Below are 22,431 nucleotides of genomic sequence, written 5' to 3' on the forward strand. Positions count from 1 at the left end.
TCCCTTTAGGGACAATCAGGGACATCCTCATTTAGTAAAACGACTCGTGATTAAAATAAAAATATATATTCTTTGGTTTATGGAGTTACTACATAAAACCATAAAAAGCTTTTTTAAAAAATTTTTTATGGTACACCCCCCCCCCCCCCCCCATTTTACATATGTGTGCGTGAATACCTCCTCCTGGTAGCTTGTGCGGTAAGCTGACTCCAGAGGTTTTTCCAGGAAGTTCAGACTCAGCTTGTTAATGGGCGGCTTGAAGAAATAATCCTTCATCAGACTAACACAGAGATAGAGAAAAAGAAATAAAGGAGAGATTACAAACATTGAATTCGATTTTCTGAGGAAAACATGAGTGGCGCTTACCCGTGCAAACCTCGCCGCCCCTATTCTAGGAGATTCTGGGTGTTTGTCAGGGTGTTCCTATTGAGTTCTCATGTTACTATAGGGTTGCTAAGTCATTGCTAGGTGCTTGCTTACTGGAGCAAGTCAGTCAAAGAGTCAACCCCGTGTCTCTATGATATTCTGGTCCCTATATATATATATATGGCTCAGAACCTGACTAGTTTTATCATCTGCCAGGTGAAAATTTAACAGAAAATCAATAGCAAACCTCCCTTCAACAAGCCGCATGATTTGAGGTATCAAAAACAACTCCAACCCTAAATCATGGTTGGATATTTGGACATTTACTGTGGTATTACCATTTTTTTTTTGTGCATTTATCATGGTAATAGCATGGTATTCAAGTACCTTGAAGCACCATGTAAATACCATGGTGGTACATGAATACTGTCATTACTCAGTACCATGGTATATATCAATACACCATGATATTACCATGTAATACTATCATTGTCCAAAGTTACCACCACAGTTCTTTTTTGTAAGGGATGTGAGCTCCATATATGCACTCTCTTTAATTTCACTCTCTTACCTGTCTTCCTTTATGACTTCAACAAAGTGTGCATCGCTTTTCTCGCGGAAGTTTTTGGAGCGTAGTGGGAGGATAGCCGAGTGGTCCAAACCAGAGCCGCCTCCTTCTGTGGATAGACCTCCTGCCCAGCTCCTGTCTTTGTCCTGTAGTTTGTCACACAGGGAGGACTGGCTGACTCTGACGCCCTCCTCACACATAGGGCTCAGCAGCCCATTCAGAGTTTTAGGGCTGCGGCCTGCAGGGAACTGTGTGAAAGAAAGCAGTCTTGGACTTTAAAGACGGCATATTTTGTAATATCAGAGTATTAGAATGAAAACAAGGCTGTGCGGGACAGAAGTACAGATCGTTCAGTATGTCGTACTGTTGAGTACATAGGTGTTGTTCAAGAAAGACCCCATGAAACAGTATGATGAGCGCAGTTTTCTTTTCTGCGTTCTACTGAAACACTGTAAGTTGAGGCGGTACATATCGAAGAGCTCCCTATTTTTTACCGTCCACCTTACGGATCCACCTTACTCCTTAAAGCTTACAGAAATGGACTAATTCAGAAATTGACTAGAATTGTATTAGACAAGCGGACAGTCCGCTGCACGTGTGCACTTAAAATGATCACAAAGCAGTCGTAGTGCGCATGCCTCAAATGCATTCTTACAGGCCTGAGGTCCAGAGTATATAGCTCGCGGAAAAGCAAAGTATCGTACAAAGTAAGTCGGAAACAAAATAAAATGTCCCACTTGTATATCCGACTTTTTACTTGGTCATTCGTGTACTCAAAACTCGAAATTACAATATTTCTGACCACTTGAAGGCAGTATAAAACCTGTTAAGCAAACATTTGCACATGCATGTAAAACAGTAAATGGTCCTCTCTGTTGATAAATGTACACCAGCAAAGCAATTGCTAGGATTGCCATTTTGTTTCTTTATCCATCATCTTCTGAGCTAAATGCTTTATGGTTTGATGTTGGAGATATCAAGTAGGAATATTCCAAGTCCAACTTCAAATAGAATGCAGCATAATTACACTGACTTTAACAGTACACAACATTTTTACAGAGAAGCCAGTAATTTGTCAATTAATTTTTCTGCGTGGCAACTCTGTTGAAATTGGGTACATTGGGTTCTTGAGCTAAGGTGTGTACATACATTGTCATTAGAAAGAAATTTAGCAGTTGTTAGGCTTTGTTATGGAGTTATGCACCTTGCTACTGTTGGCCCTATGTTCATCCTGGCAACCATTTCGAGTTGCCTCGTCTGCTAACGGATTCCCACCAGCATCTACTGAGACACCGCAGGACGTGCACACAGACTGAGGAGAGAACGAGACAAATAACAGATAAACAAAGAATTAATGCCATTTGTGTGTATAATTAAAGCTGTGTGATTTGGTGTGTGTTTGAGGGGCGTACCTTGCCGTGTAAAAGAGACTCTGCGATGGCGGAGTGTGTGAGGTCTGGAGTGTGTGTGTGTGGCGATGGACTTAACATCTCGCCGAAATCTCGCCCCAAACTAATCTGGGACCAGCCCGAGCACTGCGAGCCCATTTTCCGACCTGAGATCAAATAAGTCTTCAAACCTATAAACAAAAGAAAAGCACAAAAACATGATTTTACACACATTTTAATTCTGCTTCAACTGTACAATTTTTCAATAGTTTTCAAAATAGTGTTTTTAATGTCACATTGCATTGTAAGCAGCTTTAAGCCTGAAATGTACTCTAAGCAAGACTGCGATCGCAGATGCCTCTTGCTACGCAAGCTCGATAGCCCGTGTTGTTGAGTTTCGAAATGTGTCAAAGCACAACGCAAGTATGTGTTGCATTCTCAATGCTGCCACATGGGGCGCTATAGCAGACATCAGTGTGAACTGTCTCTACAATGAGTTTTCCCTTTCAAGTCAACACTTCTCATGATGGAACAGTTTAAAGACAATATTGCTGAGCAAGTAAGGGAAAGTCAATAAATTTATAGCAACTTACCTTAACACTACATCTGGTTTTAAGACAGAGACTTCTGAAGGTAACTCTATTGCCCCCTTGAGTACGGAGGTTGGTTACCGCTATAGTAACGCAAAAATGCACGATAAGCATGTTCAACTGGATCTCACAATGGCAATGCATTGGTCAAGTGCTTGTGTCTGCATTTGCATAATTGCGTCAAGTATTTCTGACCATACAGTGAGCTGAAGTCCGATTCATTCACGTAAATCGGTTCTTTTTGGATGGATCATTCACAGAATGATACTGTCCATTATTGTGCTTTCAACTCAGTTACATAAACAACGCTGTATTATAAAGTTTTTAGTTGTATTGAGTGTAAATGTGTTTGTTAAAGTTTATACTGTCACCCTAATTGATTTTTTCATGGAAAAGTATGCAAAAAATGTTCCTACTCCCTTACATATATGAATTAAATAAGTGTCCTGAGATATCTCACCGGTATCTGTGACAGATGTAGAACAGCAAACAAAAATGTGTCTTCTGATCACCTGTCAATCATTTTGCTCGTTCTCATAGTGTTGTATTTGAAGTGGATCATTGAGGCTATGATTCATAATGTTTGTCAGTTGAGTGCGCTATTGTGCTACTGTTGAATTTGACAGCCACAGGAACAAACAATGCTGCTCGTTTGCTCGGTTTTGGTCTTTGGAGGGTGGGGCTTTTGAATGAGGAGCGCGGCTAATTCAACGCTTAGTCACGTGAAAGCTTCAGAACACTAAAATCACAACACCTTTAAAGTTGTTAATTAATTCAAATACCTAGATGCTTCTATATTTAAAGAGACATTGCCATCTTAAGTAGCTCCTTTCCAACTTTGTTTTGTAAATAATTTCATCCTTAGTTGTGCAATCTATTTCTTTTTAACTTCATACTTATGAAATGTACCAGAAATCTATTATTGACTTATTAGTAATATTTGCATACAGGATTGTGATTGATCCTTCAATCAAACATCCAGATTACATGGTTTATTAAAGGTGAGTCTAATAGGCGAGTCTCCATTAATCTCACTCTGCAAATCTATTTTTTTCTATGAGATTGGAGAGGTCTGATGTCCTGCTTAATACTACACAGGCACATAGGCTAAAGAGTGCTTTAAGGCACCTGAGTAAGTTTGTTTCAGTACTGCCGTTTACACTATACACAATTCCAAGTGCGAGGAGGAGCACTTCTGTTGTGCCAACACACAAATGCCTTGGAGTGTCCAGTAGAGAACTTCTATAGTACTACTAGACAAAAACAAACAGAAAGCGATTACAGCAGGTCAGTATCAGCCTGTTCAAACATACAGCTCACAAACTAACCATGGTACACTCACATATAATCTCCTAAAACACACAAAGACTAAGTGTCAGTGCTTATACTCCTGCAGGGAAATGCCTGTGCAAATTTGCAAGTAATCTACAGCGTATAGCCTCCAGGAACATTTTTTGAAAGGCTTGGCCGAGCTCCTCAAGCAACTGCCATGAGAGATGAGAAAATTGACTGAGAATAAACAGGTCGTAACTCACCTGAGCTGCGGACAACCGGCCTAACAAACGCTTATAAATATATTCCAAAACAATCAGCACACTAGCATATTCTCTTCCAGTTCTTCAGAGTCTGGCTGAATCCCAATTCAAATACTATTTGGCCTATATAGTGTGTAATAGAGAACGTAACAGTACACACCCACTTTTTCAGTCGTCTAGGTTCCGGAAATATATTTCCCATTCATTTTTCCCATAGGGATTTCATAAAATACTTAATAAAAGAATTCTAAGCACTGAACCAAATCAAACAACTCGAAGGTGAATCACAGCATTACAAACTTGATTTAAAAAAAAAAAAAAAAAACAAATCGGACTGTGTACTTAACGTCTTTAATAAGGGATTAAACTACAATCCCATGAAGTATCGCGAATGACGTAATCAAATTTAATGCAAACTATGCAAAAACATAAATCTGTTGATTTGAAGTTGTTGATTATTAGTATAGAAACAATATATTTTTAATTTATTGCAAAATATTCAGATATATACAAATATATATGTACAGTGCATCCGGAAAGTATTCACAGCGCTTCACTTTTTCCACATTTTGTTATGTTACAGCCTTATTCCAAAATGGATTAAATTCATTATTTTCCTCAAAATTCTACAAACAATACCCCATAATGACAATGTGAAAGAAGTTTGTTTGAAATCTTTGCAAATTTATTAAAAATTAAAAACGGAAAAAAAAAATCACATGTACGTAAGTATTCACAGCCTTTGCCATGACACTCAAAATTGAGCTCAGGTGCATCCTGTTTCCACTGATCATCCTTGAGATGTTTCTACAACTTGATTGGAGTCCACCTGTGGTAAATTCAGTTGATTGGACATGATTTGGAAAGGCACACACCTGTCTATATAAGGTCCCACAGTTAACAGTGCATGTCAGAGCACAAACCAAGCCATGAAGTCCAAGGAGTTGTCTGTAGACCTCCGAGACAGGATTGTATCGAGGCACAGATCTGGGGAAGGGTACAGAAAATTTTTTGCAGCATTGAAGGTCCCAATGAGCACAGTGGCCTCCATCATCCCTAAATGGAAGTAGTTTGGAACCACCAGGACTCCTCCTAGAGCTGGCCAAACTGAGCGATCGGGGGAGAAGGGCCTTAGTCAGGGAGGTGACCAAGAACCCGATGTTCACTCTGACAGAGCTCCAGCATTTCTCTGTGGAGAGAGGAGAACCTTCCAGAAGAACAACCATCTCTGCAGCACTCCACCAATCAGGCCTGTATGGTAGAGTGGCCAGAGTAAGTTGTAGAAACATCTCAAGGATGATCAGTGGAAACAGGATGCACCTGAGCTCAATTTTGAGTGTCATGGCAAAGGCTGTGAATACTTATGTTTTTTTGTTTTTTATTTATAAATTTGCAAAGATTTCAAACAAACTTATTTCACGTTGTCATTACGGGGTATTGTTTGTAGACTTTTGAGGAAAATAATTAAATCCATTTTGGAATAAGGCTGTAACATAACAAAATGTGGAAAAAGTGAAGCGCTGTGAATACTTTCCGGATGCACTGTAGTTTGAGAGTGTATTATGGACACAGACAAGATATTCAAAGTGTGTCATGAAAGAGGGTGGTCACTGCAGAGCTCGTTTGCCATGCTTTGTTGGCTGTGATTCTCTGATTGGTGGATCTTTCTTTTAGGATCATGGGTAGTGTAGTTTTTCCACCAGAAAATCCGCTATTAAACTTTTTTTTTTTTTTTTAAATGAACTTGAAATAACGTGGACTGTGTGCTCCAACAGAAGCATATACCATCAATTAACAACCTCTGAGCTCACAGTAGGTCTGTCTTTAAAGGTTTCTAAGTTATTGTTAAAATCTATTCTGCTATGGAGAAAATAAATGGAAATTTTACTTCTGGAACCAGACTGTTATGCTCTATTAGTGTCACCATTATCATAATATGTTGACGTCCCCTAAGCCAGGCGGAGTGAGGAATTACAGGCAAATAGCTAGTTTGCTAATGCAGCCTTTCTAAAATCTTGCCAATAGGTACTGCAGTAATTTAACAGTTAAAATAAAGGTTAAGCAATAATAGCGAATAATGATCAATTGAAATATAAGTGTTAACTTGGCAGCCAACCTCCACGTCCTGGTTCCCATATCGGTTTTAGCAGGTAGACACTCAAATAATAACAGCTTCATTCCTGGGACCAAATTTGCATCTACACAAGCGACTGCAAACTCCCATTCAGGTTTGGCTCCATTCATATTTTCTTGCCTGAATTTTCTGTTTTACATATAAATTCATCAGATTATGGAAGTAGAATGGGTGCAAATATCATCTTTTGTTCACTTATAAGGTGGGTAATGAATTTAAGTAGATATAGTAATTTAAGTATTTTACAGTAATGAATTGTAGCTAAAGGCTCTGAACAAAGTGAATCAGACACAAGCATTGACGGATTTTCTTTTTGTCTGTTTTTAAAAAAAGTGTGTTTCTTCAACGCATGTCTTTGTGACTAACAGCATTTCTTGTCATGTGTCACTTCGAGACATCTTACAGGTCGCCCGCCTGTTGCAGGAAGATGGGCAAAATGACCCGCGCATGAAATACATTTGGACGAGGAGCTTGCGAACTGGATTCAGCCTCGTTGTATTTGGCGGGTGGCGGGTGCTAGTTTCACACCCTGGGCTACTGTTTAATATATTTGCTGACTTCCCAGATCCATGGTTTTGCCATTTCCCGATCTTGTCGATCATCGTCTGTCAACTGAGTGTCGCAATCGGCATTGTGATCTTTTTAAGTTATCGTTGATATCGCATAACATCATCCTATCGCCCAGCCCTAATGCTAATGTTGATGTGCAATACATGACAAACAGGTCTATGGTATCAAGGCACAACTTTATTATATGGCATTTTGTCCCAATCCTGCAGGCATATTGCCTTATTACATACTCAACAGCATGTACTTTCCCATCATCTCCAACATATATACCGTTAGTGCGTAGTACATGAATTGCAGTTCAGCCTCCTGTCTCATTCTCAATCACAATGAGCCTCTACCAAATCAATGTCATTAAATTCCCAACAGAGAACTTCTTCCTAACAAGCTCTGAGCCAAAGTACATAAAGATCCACACACATAAAATGTAACTGGCCTCCAAACACAAAGGAGCCGAGGAGGCCATATCAAAGAGCCATTCATGCTCTTTTTAACCTCTTTGACCCTAGAGACACAGATTAATGAACACCTGAGCCTGAGTCCAGAGCAGAGCTAATAAAGCTGTGGACCAGAACCTGTCTGAGCTGGAAGGCCATGTGGGCCATGTGGGCCATTTCTCCCAGGAGAACAGGACTTAAGGAAGTCATAAATAGCCTTTTGACCTCTCTAACATGGGAACTGAAAGCAGGCTGGGAAAAAACACAACATAGCTGGGATTAAACCATGAGACTCCATGAACTAGAATTTCCAATGGAGCACATTAGCACACTAAAGACAAATTTATGCCTACTGAGCAAAGCCTGTTCTTTTAGTTTTCCTAAAATTATGACAAAACACACTGACATTTTTTTTTTTGCTACAGTTTGGTGGCATTTCTCCTTATCGCGCACATACCTGAAACTCTTGAATTGCAAAAACTGAACTAGTCAAAGAGCATTGATGATTGGTTAAGCCTTGCGCAGAGTATACATGACAAATTTCGTCATCAGCACAGTATACGCAGACTATCCGCGTACAGCCTAGTTTTTCTAGACACTGGAACAGTGTGAGGGTCAGCAAATGCACCTGCAGTCGACTGTACTAAAAGAGGTTCACAAAGCAGTCGTAGTGTGTGTGCGTCAAATGCATCAGGGAAAACGAAGAATACCTATCTTTTAAGAATAACTGTGGGTGTTGTTTGGATGTGATGTTTTTTATTTACAATCACAAATACCAGCTAGCTAGCAAGGTTACTATCTTAACATTAAAAATGTGGAAGCATCTCTCCAAGGTTATTGTGAAAACAATGTTACAACAAAGACAGCTTACCAACTGATGTGTTGTCCACATGATAGTTGACAACTTCTGTGACATCACCCTCAACAAACAAAATTTTAAATGACGCGGCAAGTAAAACTCAGGCTTTGTTCACCAAGGGTGCATTAGTTCGTTTATAAGAAAATGTTAACCTTCATTCAATGTATAAATTCTACCATTCAAAAGGGTGTATCTTTGGATACTGCTGTCTACCAGGAAAGCACTACTATGCTTTAAGGCACCATAAATTGAAGGACTCATAAAACCAAGGTCCTGACTATTTCTAGTTAGTTGAACTCAGAGGAGATGCAAGTTTCCAAGAGGACAGGAACTACAGTAAGTAGCCCCAACTTCCTGGTAGTATTCCTAGTGCTGCCTATTCATTATGGCATCCCTGTTATATTTTGTCACATTTATTGAGGCCACATCCATACTAATCATTTTCGTTTGAAAACTGTTTTCAGTTTCCTAATGGCATCGTTTCCAATGTATGTTGCAATTGAGAATGTTTTCGAAATGCTAAATTTTCAGTGGAGGAAACAGTGTCCTAGTGTGTATAAGAGGTGTAAATGTAGCTAAATTACTGCGTTTTTAAATATAGCGTTTTAGTAAAAGGACACTCTTTTGAAAACAGGATTTCCCTGCTATTTTGAAACAACAGTTTGAAACAAGTAGATGTGCTTTTAATATCGACAATACTTGATTGGCACTTTGTTTTCTTGAAACATTTTTGAGGTATCGATATATTAACATTGGCCGACATTTAAATTAGAAGCCTAATTTGTGTGCTTTCTAATTCACTGTCAGGTGACCTTCTGTTTCATGTAGTCTGGCGTAATAGCTTTGGGACACCACAAGGGGTGATATAACATTTAATGTACTTAAAGGTACCAAATGTACCAAAAATTCTCTCATTATTTACTCACCCTCATGATATCCCAGGTGTGTATGACTTTCTTTCTTTAAATTATAGTACAACACTGCAGAATTAGAAAACAAGAGAAGCTTGGAAGCTTTTATCAGCACAGTAATATTAACCATCCATGTTGAAACGGCTATGTAGTAATGAGCAACTTGGCCCATCTTTAACACACAAAAAACTAGTATGAAGAGGTTAGAAGAAGAAGCCTTTATTCTGTCACACATTATACATTTGCATATATACAGTGAAATTCTTTTTTTCACATATCCCAGCTAAGCTGAGGACAGAGTGCAGGGTCAGCCATGATATGGAGTCGCGAGTTCGAATCCAGGGTGTGCTGAGTGACTCCAGCCAGATCTCCTAAGCAACCAAATTGGCCCGGTTGCTAGGGAGGGTAGAGTCACATGGGGTAACCTCCTCGTGGTCGCGATTAGTGGTTCTCACTCTCAGTGGGGCACGTGGTAAGTTGTGTGTGGATCGCGGAGAGTAACATGAGCTTCCACATGTGGACTCTCTGCAGTGCACAACGAGCCACGTGATAAGATGCCCGGATTGACTGTCTCAGAAGCAGAGGCAACTGAGACTTGTCCTCCACCACCCAGATTGAGGTGAGTCACCGCGCCACCATGAGGACCTACTAAGTAGTGGGAATTGGGCATTCCAAATTGGGAGAAAAGGGAATAAAAAAATAAAAATAATGATTCTACTGTAACATTTTACAGAACTTAGCAAGTTAAGCCATAGTTCAAACAAAAAACCGGCCACACCACTGTGCCTGACGTTTATTAGAGGAGGGTTAAAATTGAAGACGCACGCTGTCCTGTACATGTAAACTGACAAATGACTCCTAACTAATGTGACATTATAATGTGTTATCAATGACTACATGCATCATTCACATAAGATCAGTAAAAGAAGCTGTTTTAAACACTCTCTGATGATTTAAATAAAATATATGCAGTAGATGTCATTTGTCATGTTTACATTCTGCATTCGTTGCGCTAATGCTAATACTAGCACGCTAGTCTAATCAATAAAAAAAAAATACAAAAATCACATGACTGTCTTAGAAAATGTCTCAACGTCAACAATCATATAGATGTAAATATTGCACCACTTCAGTGTGTTCACGTTGACTGATCTCGACAGAGTGAAAAAATAAACTTGGCTTCGAAGAAGGAGGAGCACCAGGTCACACCCACTGAAGATGTGGACCAATGGCAGTATGGTGTTTTTATATACAATATGAAGTTTTTCTGAAAGTTGCTCTGACAAGCCATTTCTAACCAGCGCAACAAACTCAAAAATACCTTCCTTTTACACAGATTTTAATTCTAAGGGTCAGAGTGAGGGTAGAACATTGTCTTAATAAGTCACTTTAATGTTTCACTTTAAGTAAGGATGTCAAAAGTACTGGTACTTCGGTACCAGGTCGGAACTAAAATAAAAAAGATGTCACAATACCAGTGTTTCTTCAGTACCGGTAGTACTGAGCACAGACTCAATTCGATAACCACATGCTATCTGACTGACACATGATTGCTTCCAAATGTTCACACATTTCTGGGAACAGATTAATGCACAATTCATCAAAATAAATTGTGATATGTCCTAGTGTGATTATTAAAACGTGAAAGGCTGCAATCTTAGTCTGTATGAGCTGCGTGCTTTAAATGAATTTGTTTAGCAGATACGCTCATACACTGGAAACTCCACAGACACTTGAGAATCATTCGTGTTGTATGAGATGACAAAGCAGAGCACTCCTGCGCTGTGAAGCACGCAGCACATGTAGACTATATACAGTATTGATATATTTCAATCACAGCATTTGCACTTTAATGATCACAATGGGTCATGTGGCAAACTGTTTATTCAGAGGTGTGAACCTTCCATAAAAAAAATAAATAAATAAATAAAATAAAAGCTAGACGCCTGACATTGAAGAAATTGCGACAGAAACATATTACAAATGTATAGTCAAATGTTATATTTACTGTAGTAATAACAAATAATAACAATAATAATAATAATAACAATAATTAATAATAACAATTAAGCAATATATCAAGCAAGAGTGCTACTGTACTGAATAAAAGTTTGATAAAAAAAATGCGATATTCGACACAATTTTGATGATGAAATTAAACTTTAAAACATGGAATTCTGGGAAAAAGAGAAAAACCCAGGATTTGGGAAAACAATAAAGCAGATTTCCATAGGACCCTTCTTAAAAACACTTTAAGAAACACTTGAAGGAAACATGAATATCTTTTAATTTATTATTATTTACATCAAATTTTAACTTTAAATAGGCTAAAGGAGTGTCTTCAATCGGACATTACCATATTAGCATATTTTTGCTGTGGTATCAAAATTGGTATTGAGAACCATGAAACTTTACTGGAATAGGTAAGTGCTGAAATTTTGGTACTGTGACAACTCTAACTGAAAGAGCACATTTCTGTCAAGCTGCAATCCAACTCTATTCCACTGTCACACTCTCTCTTTTTCTGTGTGTGTTTCCTTGTCAGGAGATGAAAGATAAGCCTCGTCTTGTCAGGGCAGGATGCCCATGGCAGGTCAGGTAAAATAGAGAGAGAGAGAGACTCTAACATGAACTGACTGCGACATTCCTCATGAGCATCCAAAGTCGCTCTCCTATGTCAATCGCTTCGTTTTATCCTTCCCTTTTATTCCTTCCTATTCCTCCATTCATTGCAGAAGTGAAAGAACCACAGAGACCCTCCAGAATATAAAACTTATCAGGACTTACATAGATATACATCTATACATAATTTGCTACTTGATATCATAAGTTAATATCTTTAAAGTACAGTTTCAATAATGAAAATAAAGTCGGATCACTTAGAAAAGTAAAGCCACAATTCTCAACAAGCAATTCTTCAGAATATCTAAGTAGTGAGTTCTCTACTATTAACCAACCGAAACGAGCCTGCCCTGCATTTACTTCCTGTCACATGACCTTTGACACAAACAACTGCGGTCGTTGCCCTGCGGGATCACGTGCCCCACAAAATCTCCAGAGCAGTCAACTTGTAGAATGGGTGCTGGGGTTCTCCCGAAACACGTCTGGCTGATGAAAGGATAGAGCGGAAATGTAACAAGCTAATAAACACGATGCAGGGACGACCTGTCCCTCACTCTTGATGCGTCTCTTCCTCTGAGAGACAGTGGTAAATCACTTCCACAACCACAATGTTTCCACTCACCCTACCAACCTTAGTACATTAGATTAAAACAGAGTGAATGGGAGCAAAATGAAGGGACAAACAGAAGAGATCACTAGATTTTTATGGTGCTTGCCTGTGCAAACTCGCTCGCCATGATGCTGGGGGGCAGCGGGTTGCTAGGTTGTTGCTATGCAATTATTAAAGTTTTCTAAAAGTTGCTAGGACATTTATTAGGTGGCTGATTACTGGCTGAAGTAAAAAAAAACACACAAAAAAAACCACCCGCGAGTCTCTAAGAGGACTTTCAAACTGGCAATTAAGTCCGAATCGGAGTAGGGTTTGCATAAAACTGGTGATATGAAAGCTGTTTTTCGGACTTGGGAGCAGACTGTGGTACTGAACCCAAGACTACTAGGAGGTGGTCTGAGTTCGGTCGCAATGGAACTGTGGTACGGTTTGCATGAGAGACAAAGCAGCCTGTTCTCATAAATAACTAGCGCATGTGTTTTTGACGTTTTAGCATGACGACGTCATCAGTTAAACAAAAACACACAGGTGCACCATAAGTGGCAGGGGAACGTTGTGGGACACAGAAGAGTTGAGATGCCTTTAGATATATGTAGTAAATGTAGCAATTACATTGCTCACAACCAGCTGTCTCCTCAAAAAAGACTGTTTGCGAGTAGCAGATGTAGATGCCTTTTCCTGGACATGCACATTACTGTATGCGATGCACAGAGGTGCAAGTTTCGTTCACTCTGGTGCACATAATGCAACCATATTAAAATAAAAAAAACATAAATATGGCACCAGAGTTGTTCCTCATCATGCGCACTGTGCACGTTTGTAATGAAGTTGTACGGAAAAGCACCAGGGTTGCATGGAAAAGACAAACACTGCGGGAGGTAAGTGGAACAAATCACTCTCTGATTTGGACCTCAGCAAGCGTGCCCAGTATGAAAACCACCTAAGATATGGGTCGGGTCCCTCTTTCAATGTAACCACTGTGTCATAACCATACAAGTTTTCAGCGACAAGTAATCTGTCTGTCCACACTGAAGGCAGCAATTTACTTTTATTAGAAAATGAAGAAAGAATGGTTGTGACGTCATTTAGAACAAAATCTGTCCAAACGGTAAGCGTCTTGGACTTCATTGCACTGGTTCAAAACAGTTTGCCAGCACAAACTTTCAGGAAAAATTCATGCCAGCTATTAAACACCTTCTTAATGCCATTGGTCTTCATGATAGGTAGGTTTGACCCGGTGCTCCACCTACTTTTGATGCAAAAAAAAAGATTTCTTCACGTAGTCGAGATCAGTCAATGTGAACACACTGGAGTGCAGAGTTGCTACACTTTCATAAACCAATCTTTGCAGTAGTGTCAATGTCTTTTTTTTTTTTAAACAATTTTTATTGATTCCAGTCAACAAATTAAATAAACAACAGAAAATGTGGAATAAAATTATATAAAATTAAACCCTTCCTCCGAACATTCCACATTGACGTTTTTTAGAATCCTAGCCCACACTCCCTCCTCCAATGCCAAGTTTAAATCTTTCTCCCATAATCTCTTGAGAGAAGTTGAAGCTCCCTCCCACAGACTCTGAATTAACAGGGTGCACTGTGTAGTGTAATACACTGTGTCTCATGACCTTTTCCAAAAGCAGTAATCACCACTCCCAGCGTATCTGCCGCTTTAGGGGGGTGTATACTACTCCCAAATATAGAACAGAGCAGGTGGCGCAGCTGTAAATACCTAAAGAACTGAGACCTGGGAATCCCAAAATGTTGAACCAAATTTTCAAAAGATCTCAACACTCCGCTCTCATATAGGTCACCGAGCGTATTAACCTCCCTCACAATCCACTTTGACCAGCCGAAAGGGGACTTATTAATACATAATTTGGGTTCAGCCATATGCTCGAGGCAACATTTAAATAAATGTCCAAATTAAACACTCTGGACACTTTTGTCCATACCGAGTGCATTTGTGAGATAACGGGGTGTAACTTAACTTCTTTGGTTAGTTTGATAGAAAGGCTTTGCAATGGCGAAATAGGGGCAAGAACTTCCTGTTCAATACAAAACCAGGGAGGGGCTCTTTCAGGTGGTAGCAACCAATGAGCCAAATGTCTGAGAATGCATAATAATAAAAAAAATCTTGGGTAAGCCTAGCCCACCTTTGTCAATCGGCCTATGTAAATTACTGAAATGTAATATGGGACATTTAACATTCCAAATGAAGGACTTCGCTATGCTATCAAATTGCATGAAATAAGAGAGGGGGACATCTATAGGCAGAGATTGTAGCAGGTAGCTGAATTTTGGAATACAATTCATTTTAATAACATTAACCTTCCCAATCATCGATAAATGTAATGAAGCCCACCTGCCCACATCGCTCGAAAAACTTATTATTAAAGGGTCAAAATTAACTCTAATTAAATCACACAAATTTGCTGGGAATAAAATACCCAAATACTTAATGCCCTCTTTGGGCAACTGGAAGGTGACCGGCTGAAAAGCCGTTACCGGGCAGTACGCTGTCAGAGCCAAAGCTTCGGATTTAGACCAATTAACTCTGTATCCTGAGAACTTAGAAAAGGAATTAATAATTCTGTGGAGGCAAGGCATACATCTAGTAGGGTCAGAGACAAATAATAAAATATAATCTGCAAAAAGCAAAAGCTTATGTGTCATACCTCCCGCCACCACCCCTGGAAAATCATCTTCCTTTCTTATCGTGGCTGCTAATGGTTCCAGAAGACAGAACAATAATGGGGAAAGAGGGCAACACTGCCGGGTGCCACTATCCAGAGTAAAATAATCTGAAATTAATCCATTTGTTTGTACCGCCGCTACCGGGTGTCTATAAAGTAACTTAATCCACCCAATAGTCAATGTCTTTCTTTAAAAACAAGTATAAAACCCTTTTCATAATCTCACTTTGATTCTTTACACAAAATTCATTAAAACGGTCACGGTCTGTAAGGGTTCATCCAAGCATCATTGAATACAATTCTTTTTAAAAATCAAGGACTTTCAAGTACAATTTTCAGCACCAATTTTTCATTTTCAAGGACTTCACAAAAGTAGGAACTCAGGGCTTTCATATAATTCTGAGTTTCCAACTTGTATTACAAGTGAAATGATTGCAATTAAAGTAATTCTGACATGGCATGAATGGACCATTAACAAATTTGTAGGATGTAATCAGCCAGGAAGAGGGAGGGATGGACAGATGGACAGATTTTCAACGACGGAAGTCACAGACGACCTCATTAAATGCAGTGTAAATTTAACTATGGCATATCATGTCTCAACTAAAGCGATGGTGACATCCATGCAGCTAATCCATGAAGTAAATTTCCTTCAGAATGCGCGTTCATGAAACGCAACACGTAATGAAAGTTTTTCGCCACTAAACAACTCAATCACTGGCCAGTAACTAATGACTTTATGACTAATGATTTTTTTCACTTAGCACAAAATGTGGTCGCATATGTGAGTTGTGGAGGTCTGTGTATACACATTGACATATGGCAACAACACAAAACACAGACCTTTGTTTTTTACCCGCCCCACACGTCAAAACGAGCTGTCTGTGGTTGGTCGCTTTTCATGTCAGTCAGACGGTCCCTTTCGTTCTCGGGCAGTTCAAATACTGTAGGTACGCAGTGAGCAGGTGATATCGCAAATATAATCAAAAGATGTGTGGAAAAGTAATGTGTTTCTCAGGCATGCTAAATATATACAAATTTACAGTGTTAATTCAAAGCACTTTTAAGGACTTTTTAACAAAACATGCAGATTTTCCAGGTATTTCAATACTTAAATTTCTAAAAGTTAAATTCAAGCTCTTAAAGGACCTTGTACGAACCCTTTGATTTGGACAAAAACTCAAATTTACATGTAAAAAAATTGCTTTTATCGCTTGTTGCTTTTATTGCACTGCATCTGGTTAGGACATGGTGCAAGTCTATAGAATGTTAATGGTGCACCTCTCGGGGGCCTGGGTAGCTCAGTGGTAAAGACGCTGGCTACCACCTCTGGAGTTTGCTAGTTCGAATCCCAGGGCATGCTGAGTGACTCCAGCCAGGTCTCCTAAGCAACCAAATTGGCCCGGTTGCTAGGGAGGGTAGAGTCACATGGGGTAACCTCCTCGTGGTCACTATAATGTGTTTCATTCTCGGTGGGGCGCGTGGTGAGTTGAGCGTGGATGCCGTGGTGGATGGCGTGAAGCCTCCACACGTGCTATGTCTCCGTGGCAATGCGCTCAACAAGCCACATGATAAGATGTGGGTTGATGGTCTCAGATGCGGAGGCAACTGAGATTTGTCCTCTGCCACCCGGACTGAGGTGAATCACTATGCGACCACAAGGACTTAAAAGTGCACTGGGAATTGGGCATTCCAAATTGGGTGAAAAAAATAAATAAAAAAATAAAAATAAATAATAAAAAATAATGGTGCACCTCTCTCTAGAAGGTTAATAGTGCACCTCTCCTAAACAAACCACACAATTTGAGGCAGCATTCATGTTTATTGAAGTATTTGTTCAGTGTGTTAAGTTTAATAATTACTCTAAGGGGTGCAAAAACCACATGCCACAAACTCATCCTAACCACTTTTAATCAAAAACAATAACTTGGCCGGTACTGAGATCGCTTCTCAAGTCTCTCCAGTAAGCGGCTCTGGTGCAGCATGGTGGAAAGTGGGGTGTGTGGCTGTAAACTAAAGCCTATTGGCTATTTTTAAAAATGGGAAGAGTTAATTGACAGTTCCTGCCCCCACTTCCTGTTTCAGTAGGAAATAATTCAAAACAGCAAATTGAACACGGCTCGTCAAGGAACTTCAGTCCGACTTTAACGGAAAGCCATTTGATGGCTCTGGACCAGAGGCTTTACTACTTCCTGTCTGCTAATCATCTGAATTTTCTCTCAGTAAATTACTTTTCCACTGGCCCATTACTCGCTTTCTTTTTGACTTTGTCTTTTTTCTGCATTTGTGTCTTCTGTTCACTGTGCGTGCTTTCTGTTATGATGATAGCTGTGTTTCCATCTCTCTCTCTCTCTCTCTCTTGTTTTCTCAGATATGGGCGGGGAATAAAGAGACAAGTAGGAGAGGAGGGTGAGAAAGAGAGAAAGACAAAAAAAGTGTGTCCTATATGGTTTCTGATGACACCATATTAGGACACAATGATGAGCCCAAGGATATAGCTCAACTTCCACCCCCACCCTCTCTCTGTCTCTCTCTCTCTTCTCATCTCTCCAGCCCAAACTCTGCTGTTTTAGTTACAGTGCTTATATGACGCCACAGAGTGCAAAGGGAGTCCCTCTCTCTCCATCATACTCTCTCTTTCTCTCCGGTACCAAGCACACGGGATGACGCACAGGGAGAGTGAGCTGCGTCATACTGACACACACACAGACCAACAGCAATGTCCCTCAGTCTATTAGTGACCAAGATGGATGAAAGACAGATTTTTCCCTTTCTCTCCCTTCCTTGGACAAGCACACAACTCTTTGATAAATCATTGATACAATAAGCTTTTTTTCCTGTATAATCCAGTGGCATGATCAGACATTCTGCCTTGTTCCCTTTCTTTCACTCACTCACTCACTCACTCACTAGACTTTTTTTTAAAGATTTACACATTTAAATGTCATAACAAAATTCCATCAAATTGAACTGTGTAATTTTAACAAATTGAATGTATCAAATTTAAAATAATTATTTTATTTTATAAAGATTACTCCATTCAATTTGATGGAATTTTGTTAAGAAATTGAAATGCATAAATATAAAAAATATATTTTCTCACACACACTATACAGTTTAAATTGAATGACCATTCATTTTCTTAATTTTTATTAAGAAACATCTGTGGGAGGACCGATTGACAGCACTGCTGCTCCTTCCCAGAATGCACTGCAACCAAACAACCCTATCCCATGTACTAGCTTTACACAATCACTGTATGGGTACATATGTGCACATGCATGCATATTCCATCCCTCAGCTCTCGCTTGTGTCCTTGCTTTTGAAAACGCATGGTCTCTCTCTCACACACACACACACACACACACACACACACACGCACACACACAGCTTTGTCACCATTGGGAATCTGACATGCCAGATCTGATGCTGGAGCTCTGCGTGTGTGTGTGTGGGCAGGTGTATCAACATGCAAGTGAATGTGCAATGCATGTCATGCATGTTGTGCTGAGGGTGCACAGTGTGTGTGTGTGTGTGTGTGTGTGTGTGCGCGCGCGCACAGTTTGAGTCAACCTCCTGCAGTAGCAAATGTTGAATGCACACATTACAAAAAACAAATCAAAACAAAAATCATTGATCAATAGGGTTGGTTTTTGAAACCCAGATTTCCGTTCCGAACCAATCAATTATTATTATTTTTTTATTATTAAATACTGGAACCAAATAGTTCTGAAGTATTATCCTCAACAGGTTGCTGAAGTGTAGTAAATGCCATAAGGACTGCTTTACGAAAATTGTCTATTCTTTCTTCCTTAAAATAAGTAAAAGAATCGTGAACAGAACTGGTAAGGGACTGGAATCAGAACCAGAAATGATACATTTCTTACAATTTCCATTGCTACTACTAGCAATGATGACACACACTCACAATTTTACACTCTCTCACTTACACACAAACAAATCTGGGTGGTACAGAACCATGCATATTCCAGAAGACCTCATTCTGCTTTGCATTAATAATTTATCAAAAACATTTAGCATACAACTCTTCCACAGCGCATGCTCTCCAACGTCTCACTTGCTCCCACACACAACATGACCTCTGCCTACAAGAAGGTGTGTTATTGAAGTAATTCTCTGACCTGTCCACAAGCAAAGCAAGGCCAATTCCTGGCAAACCCACAAAACCAACCAGCTGTGTCAACAAATACACTCTCAGTGGTAGTGATGTAAAAGGTGGGTGGTTAGAGAGAGAGGGAAAAAGAAAGAAATGCAAAGGGGAAAAAAAACATGACTGAAGCTAAAATATGCTGTCTGTTTCAGAGAATACCTAGGTGGGCATGCCACAGCATGTTTCTCCAGAAAAAGTGCAAGATGTTTTAGATTAGTCAAGAACAGGCCATGACATCACCTGACAAGACTGTTACTGTAAATTGTAGTCAAGAGCTTCTGTATTGAGCAGCTCAAGGCAGAAATCATTTTACACAATGTGTCTATGTGCGTCTGGGGCTCTTAAAGTTTACCGTCTGACAGAAGATTACACAAAGAAGTCGTTCTCGGAATTGCAAATGAATTTACGACAGTGGTGAAACATCTCTCCAAGCCTGGAACCCTCAGCCAGTCTTTGCAGAGAGATAGATTTAGCCTTATAAGCACTTTAGCACAGAATAAAGCCCTGGTTTCAATGATATCCTTAGATAATATTGTTGCAGACGTTTGTTCTATTAAACCTGATCTTTTCAAGGATACAGTCAAACTGTTTGTAAATTACTTGACTGTAAGAATATTGGGAGTGACGTAAACATATGGAATTTTGAACCGGATCGTTTCACCAATACAGTCGAACAATTTCACAAAGTGTCTGTTAAGTAATTGACTGTTAGAACTTTGGGAGTAACCACATGCTTGTTCTTTTGAACCAGATGTTTTCAACAATACAATCAAACTGTTTCACAAAGCGTTTGTAAATTACTTGACTGAAATAACTTCAGGAGTAAAAGTGTGAGGTCAATTGCATGTTGGAATTATAACCTATGACTTTTAACATCTATTTCTTCTATCTCAAGAGTTTTGATGTTTTTGCTCAAATTAGATTAAAAACGCAAAAATAACGGTCGTTATTTCTAGATGAAAATTGGATGTCACTTGCTGAAAGAAATATGCAACGCAGTGAGGTCATGTGACAACAAAGCAGCATAGTTTCAAAAACTATAATTCCCAAATAAGGGTAAGCAAGTTCCAGCACAAAATGTATGGCTTAAAATTAAACTAATAGGGATTAGGAATGGGTATAAATATTGATTTTCCAATTAATTGCGATCTTTATTTGAACAATCCTGATATCCATCTTTTACTCCATGCGTAGTTAGGCACCTAGGTCTTTTCACAGCATGTTGAGAGTAAAAGTTTGGTTTTACTCATTCTGTGTACTGTGCCGAAGACTAGATCCATGCAATTTGTCATGGAATAATGTCTCTTTTAATACCTTATCTGTTCTTTACAGTCAGTTGTTGATTAAAAACAACAAAAATGAACTGAATCAGAAACAAATAGGGAAACCTTTATCAATAACCAGCCTTAATGGGTCAATGGTTCAAAACCATACTGATTGAACAATACAAATCAATATAACTGATAATGTAAAATGTTTTGTCTTTGGTACACATCTTTGGTTTTGTGTCAATGAAGGGGTTCTTCAGCCTTACTGATGGTGCTGTAGGGGTACTTACAGCAAAGAAAGTTTGGGAAACACTGTTATACAGTAGGTTATATACTGAATACTAGAATGCAGTAAGTTAGTATCTGCATTCCAAACATCATCTAAATGTAGTTTATTTTTAAATGAGTAAACTGATCAAATAAATAGCTAGTTTGTTTACTTGTTACATTCATGAATTCATGTCTATTCATGTCTTTACTCATTCACAACTACACAGCAAACACTGCAAAGCCTACAGCCCTTCGTAAATCAGATCTGAGACACAATAGTCAGAATTTAGACGTGATGGATGTCTAAAGACAGAAATAGCTCCCCAGCTGTGTGCTTACACCCGCATACACGTGTATTGTGGCTGAAGTTTCTCAACAGACTGGACAAACCTGTCCAGTCCAGGGTGACTCAAGGGCTTGGAGTAACAATGAATTGAGCGTTCGGTTGAAAGAAAGAACATAGACTCTCCGCTCCAAATGAGCTCAATACAGATTCCAGTATAAGCTTAGGTTTTATGACACAAACACAAAGCAAATATATGACTGTTTATGCACATCTATACATCTGAAAGGAGGACTAGCATTTCTCATCATATAAAGAGATAGTCTATATCGTCTGGCAAGAGTGTGTCTGTGAGCAGGGTTGGGCTCCTTATCTTCAAGAACACTCTGATATGAGCTGATCAGTTTCACCAAAACAACTTGCATTGAGAGAAATGGCACTGTGTGTTTTAGATACTGAATTTTATTATCATAGCACACACATTGTGTTTGCAGTATCTCTGTATTTTTCTCCATCATTCATGTGTCCCTACACTACCTCTTTTCCTCTCCTCTGTCTCCTGTTGATTATCCTTCTGTCCCAGAGAGAACAGAGAAAATGTCAAAGCCAAGCAGGAAGATATGTGACTGCAGAACACACACAAACACACACACACACACACACACACACATACACATACACACACACACACATCAACAGTCTTCTGACCTTTATACACACAAGCAGGGCAATACTGGGCTGCAGTAAACTAAACATGTACAGTTGAAGTCAAAATTTATATACACCATATACATTTAAACTCAGTTTTTCACAATTCCTGACATTTAATCGTAGAAAATATTCCCTGTCTTAGGTCAGTTAGGATCAGTACTTTATTTTAAGAATGTGAAATGTCACAATAATAGTACAGAGAATTATTTATTTCAGCTTTTATTTCTTTCATCACATTCCCAGTGGGTCAGAAGTTTACATTACGTTATAAATTGTTTAACTTGGGTCAAACATTTTGGGTAGTCTTCCACAAGCTTCTAACAATAAGTTGCTGGAATTTTGGCCCATTCTTCCTGACAGAACTGGTGTAACTGAGTCAGGTTTGTAGGCCTCCTTGCCCGCACACGCTTTTTCAGTTCACTCCAATACCTTGACTTTATTGTCCT

The 22,431-nt window shown here is 39.2% G+C and overlaps 1 protein-coding gene across 1 annotated transcript in view; it reads right to left on the reverse strand.

Annotated features, from left to right (window-relative positions):
- LOC127439009 (adenylate cyclase type 9-like) overlaps positions 1-22,431 on the reverse strand; it is a 53,964-nt gene that overhangs the window by 9,866 nt on the left and 21,667 nt on the right. Inside the window, exons 2-5 of the mRNA XM_051694976.1 lie at positions 2,347-2,513; positions 2,139-2,246; positions 938-1,182; positions 178-280 (exon numbers count right to left, since the gene is read on the reverse strand). Of these exons, the coding sequence (XP_051550936.1) occupies positions 178-280; positions 938-1,182; positions 2,139-2,246; positions 2,347-2,513 (623 nt within the window). The remainder of the gene's footprint in view (positions 1-177; positions 281-937; positions 1,183-2,138; positions 2,247-2,346; positions 2,514-22,431) is intronic.

The sequence above is a fragment of the Myxocyprinus asiaticus genome, chromosome 50 (genome assembly GCF_019703515.2).
Source record: "Myxocyprinus asiaticus isolate MX2 ecotype Aquarium Trade chromosome 50, UBuf_Myxa_2, whole genome shotgun sequence".
NCBI classification, from domain to species: domain Eukaryota; kingdom Metazoa; phylum Chordata; class Actinopteri; order Cypriniformes; family Catostomidae; genus Myxocyprinus; species Myxocyprinus asiaticus.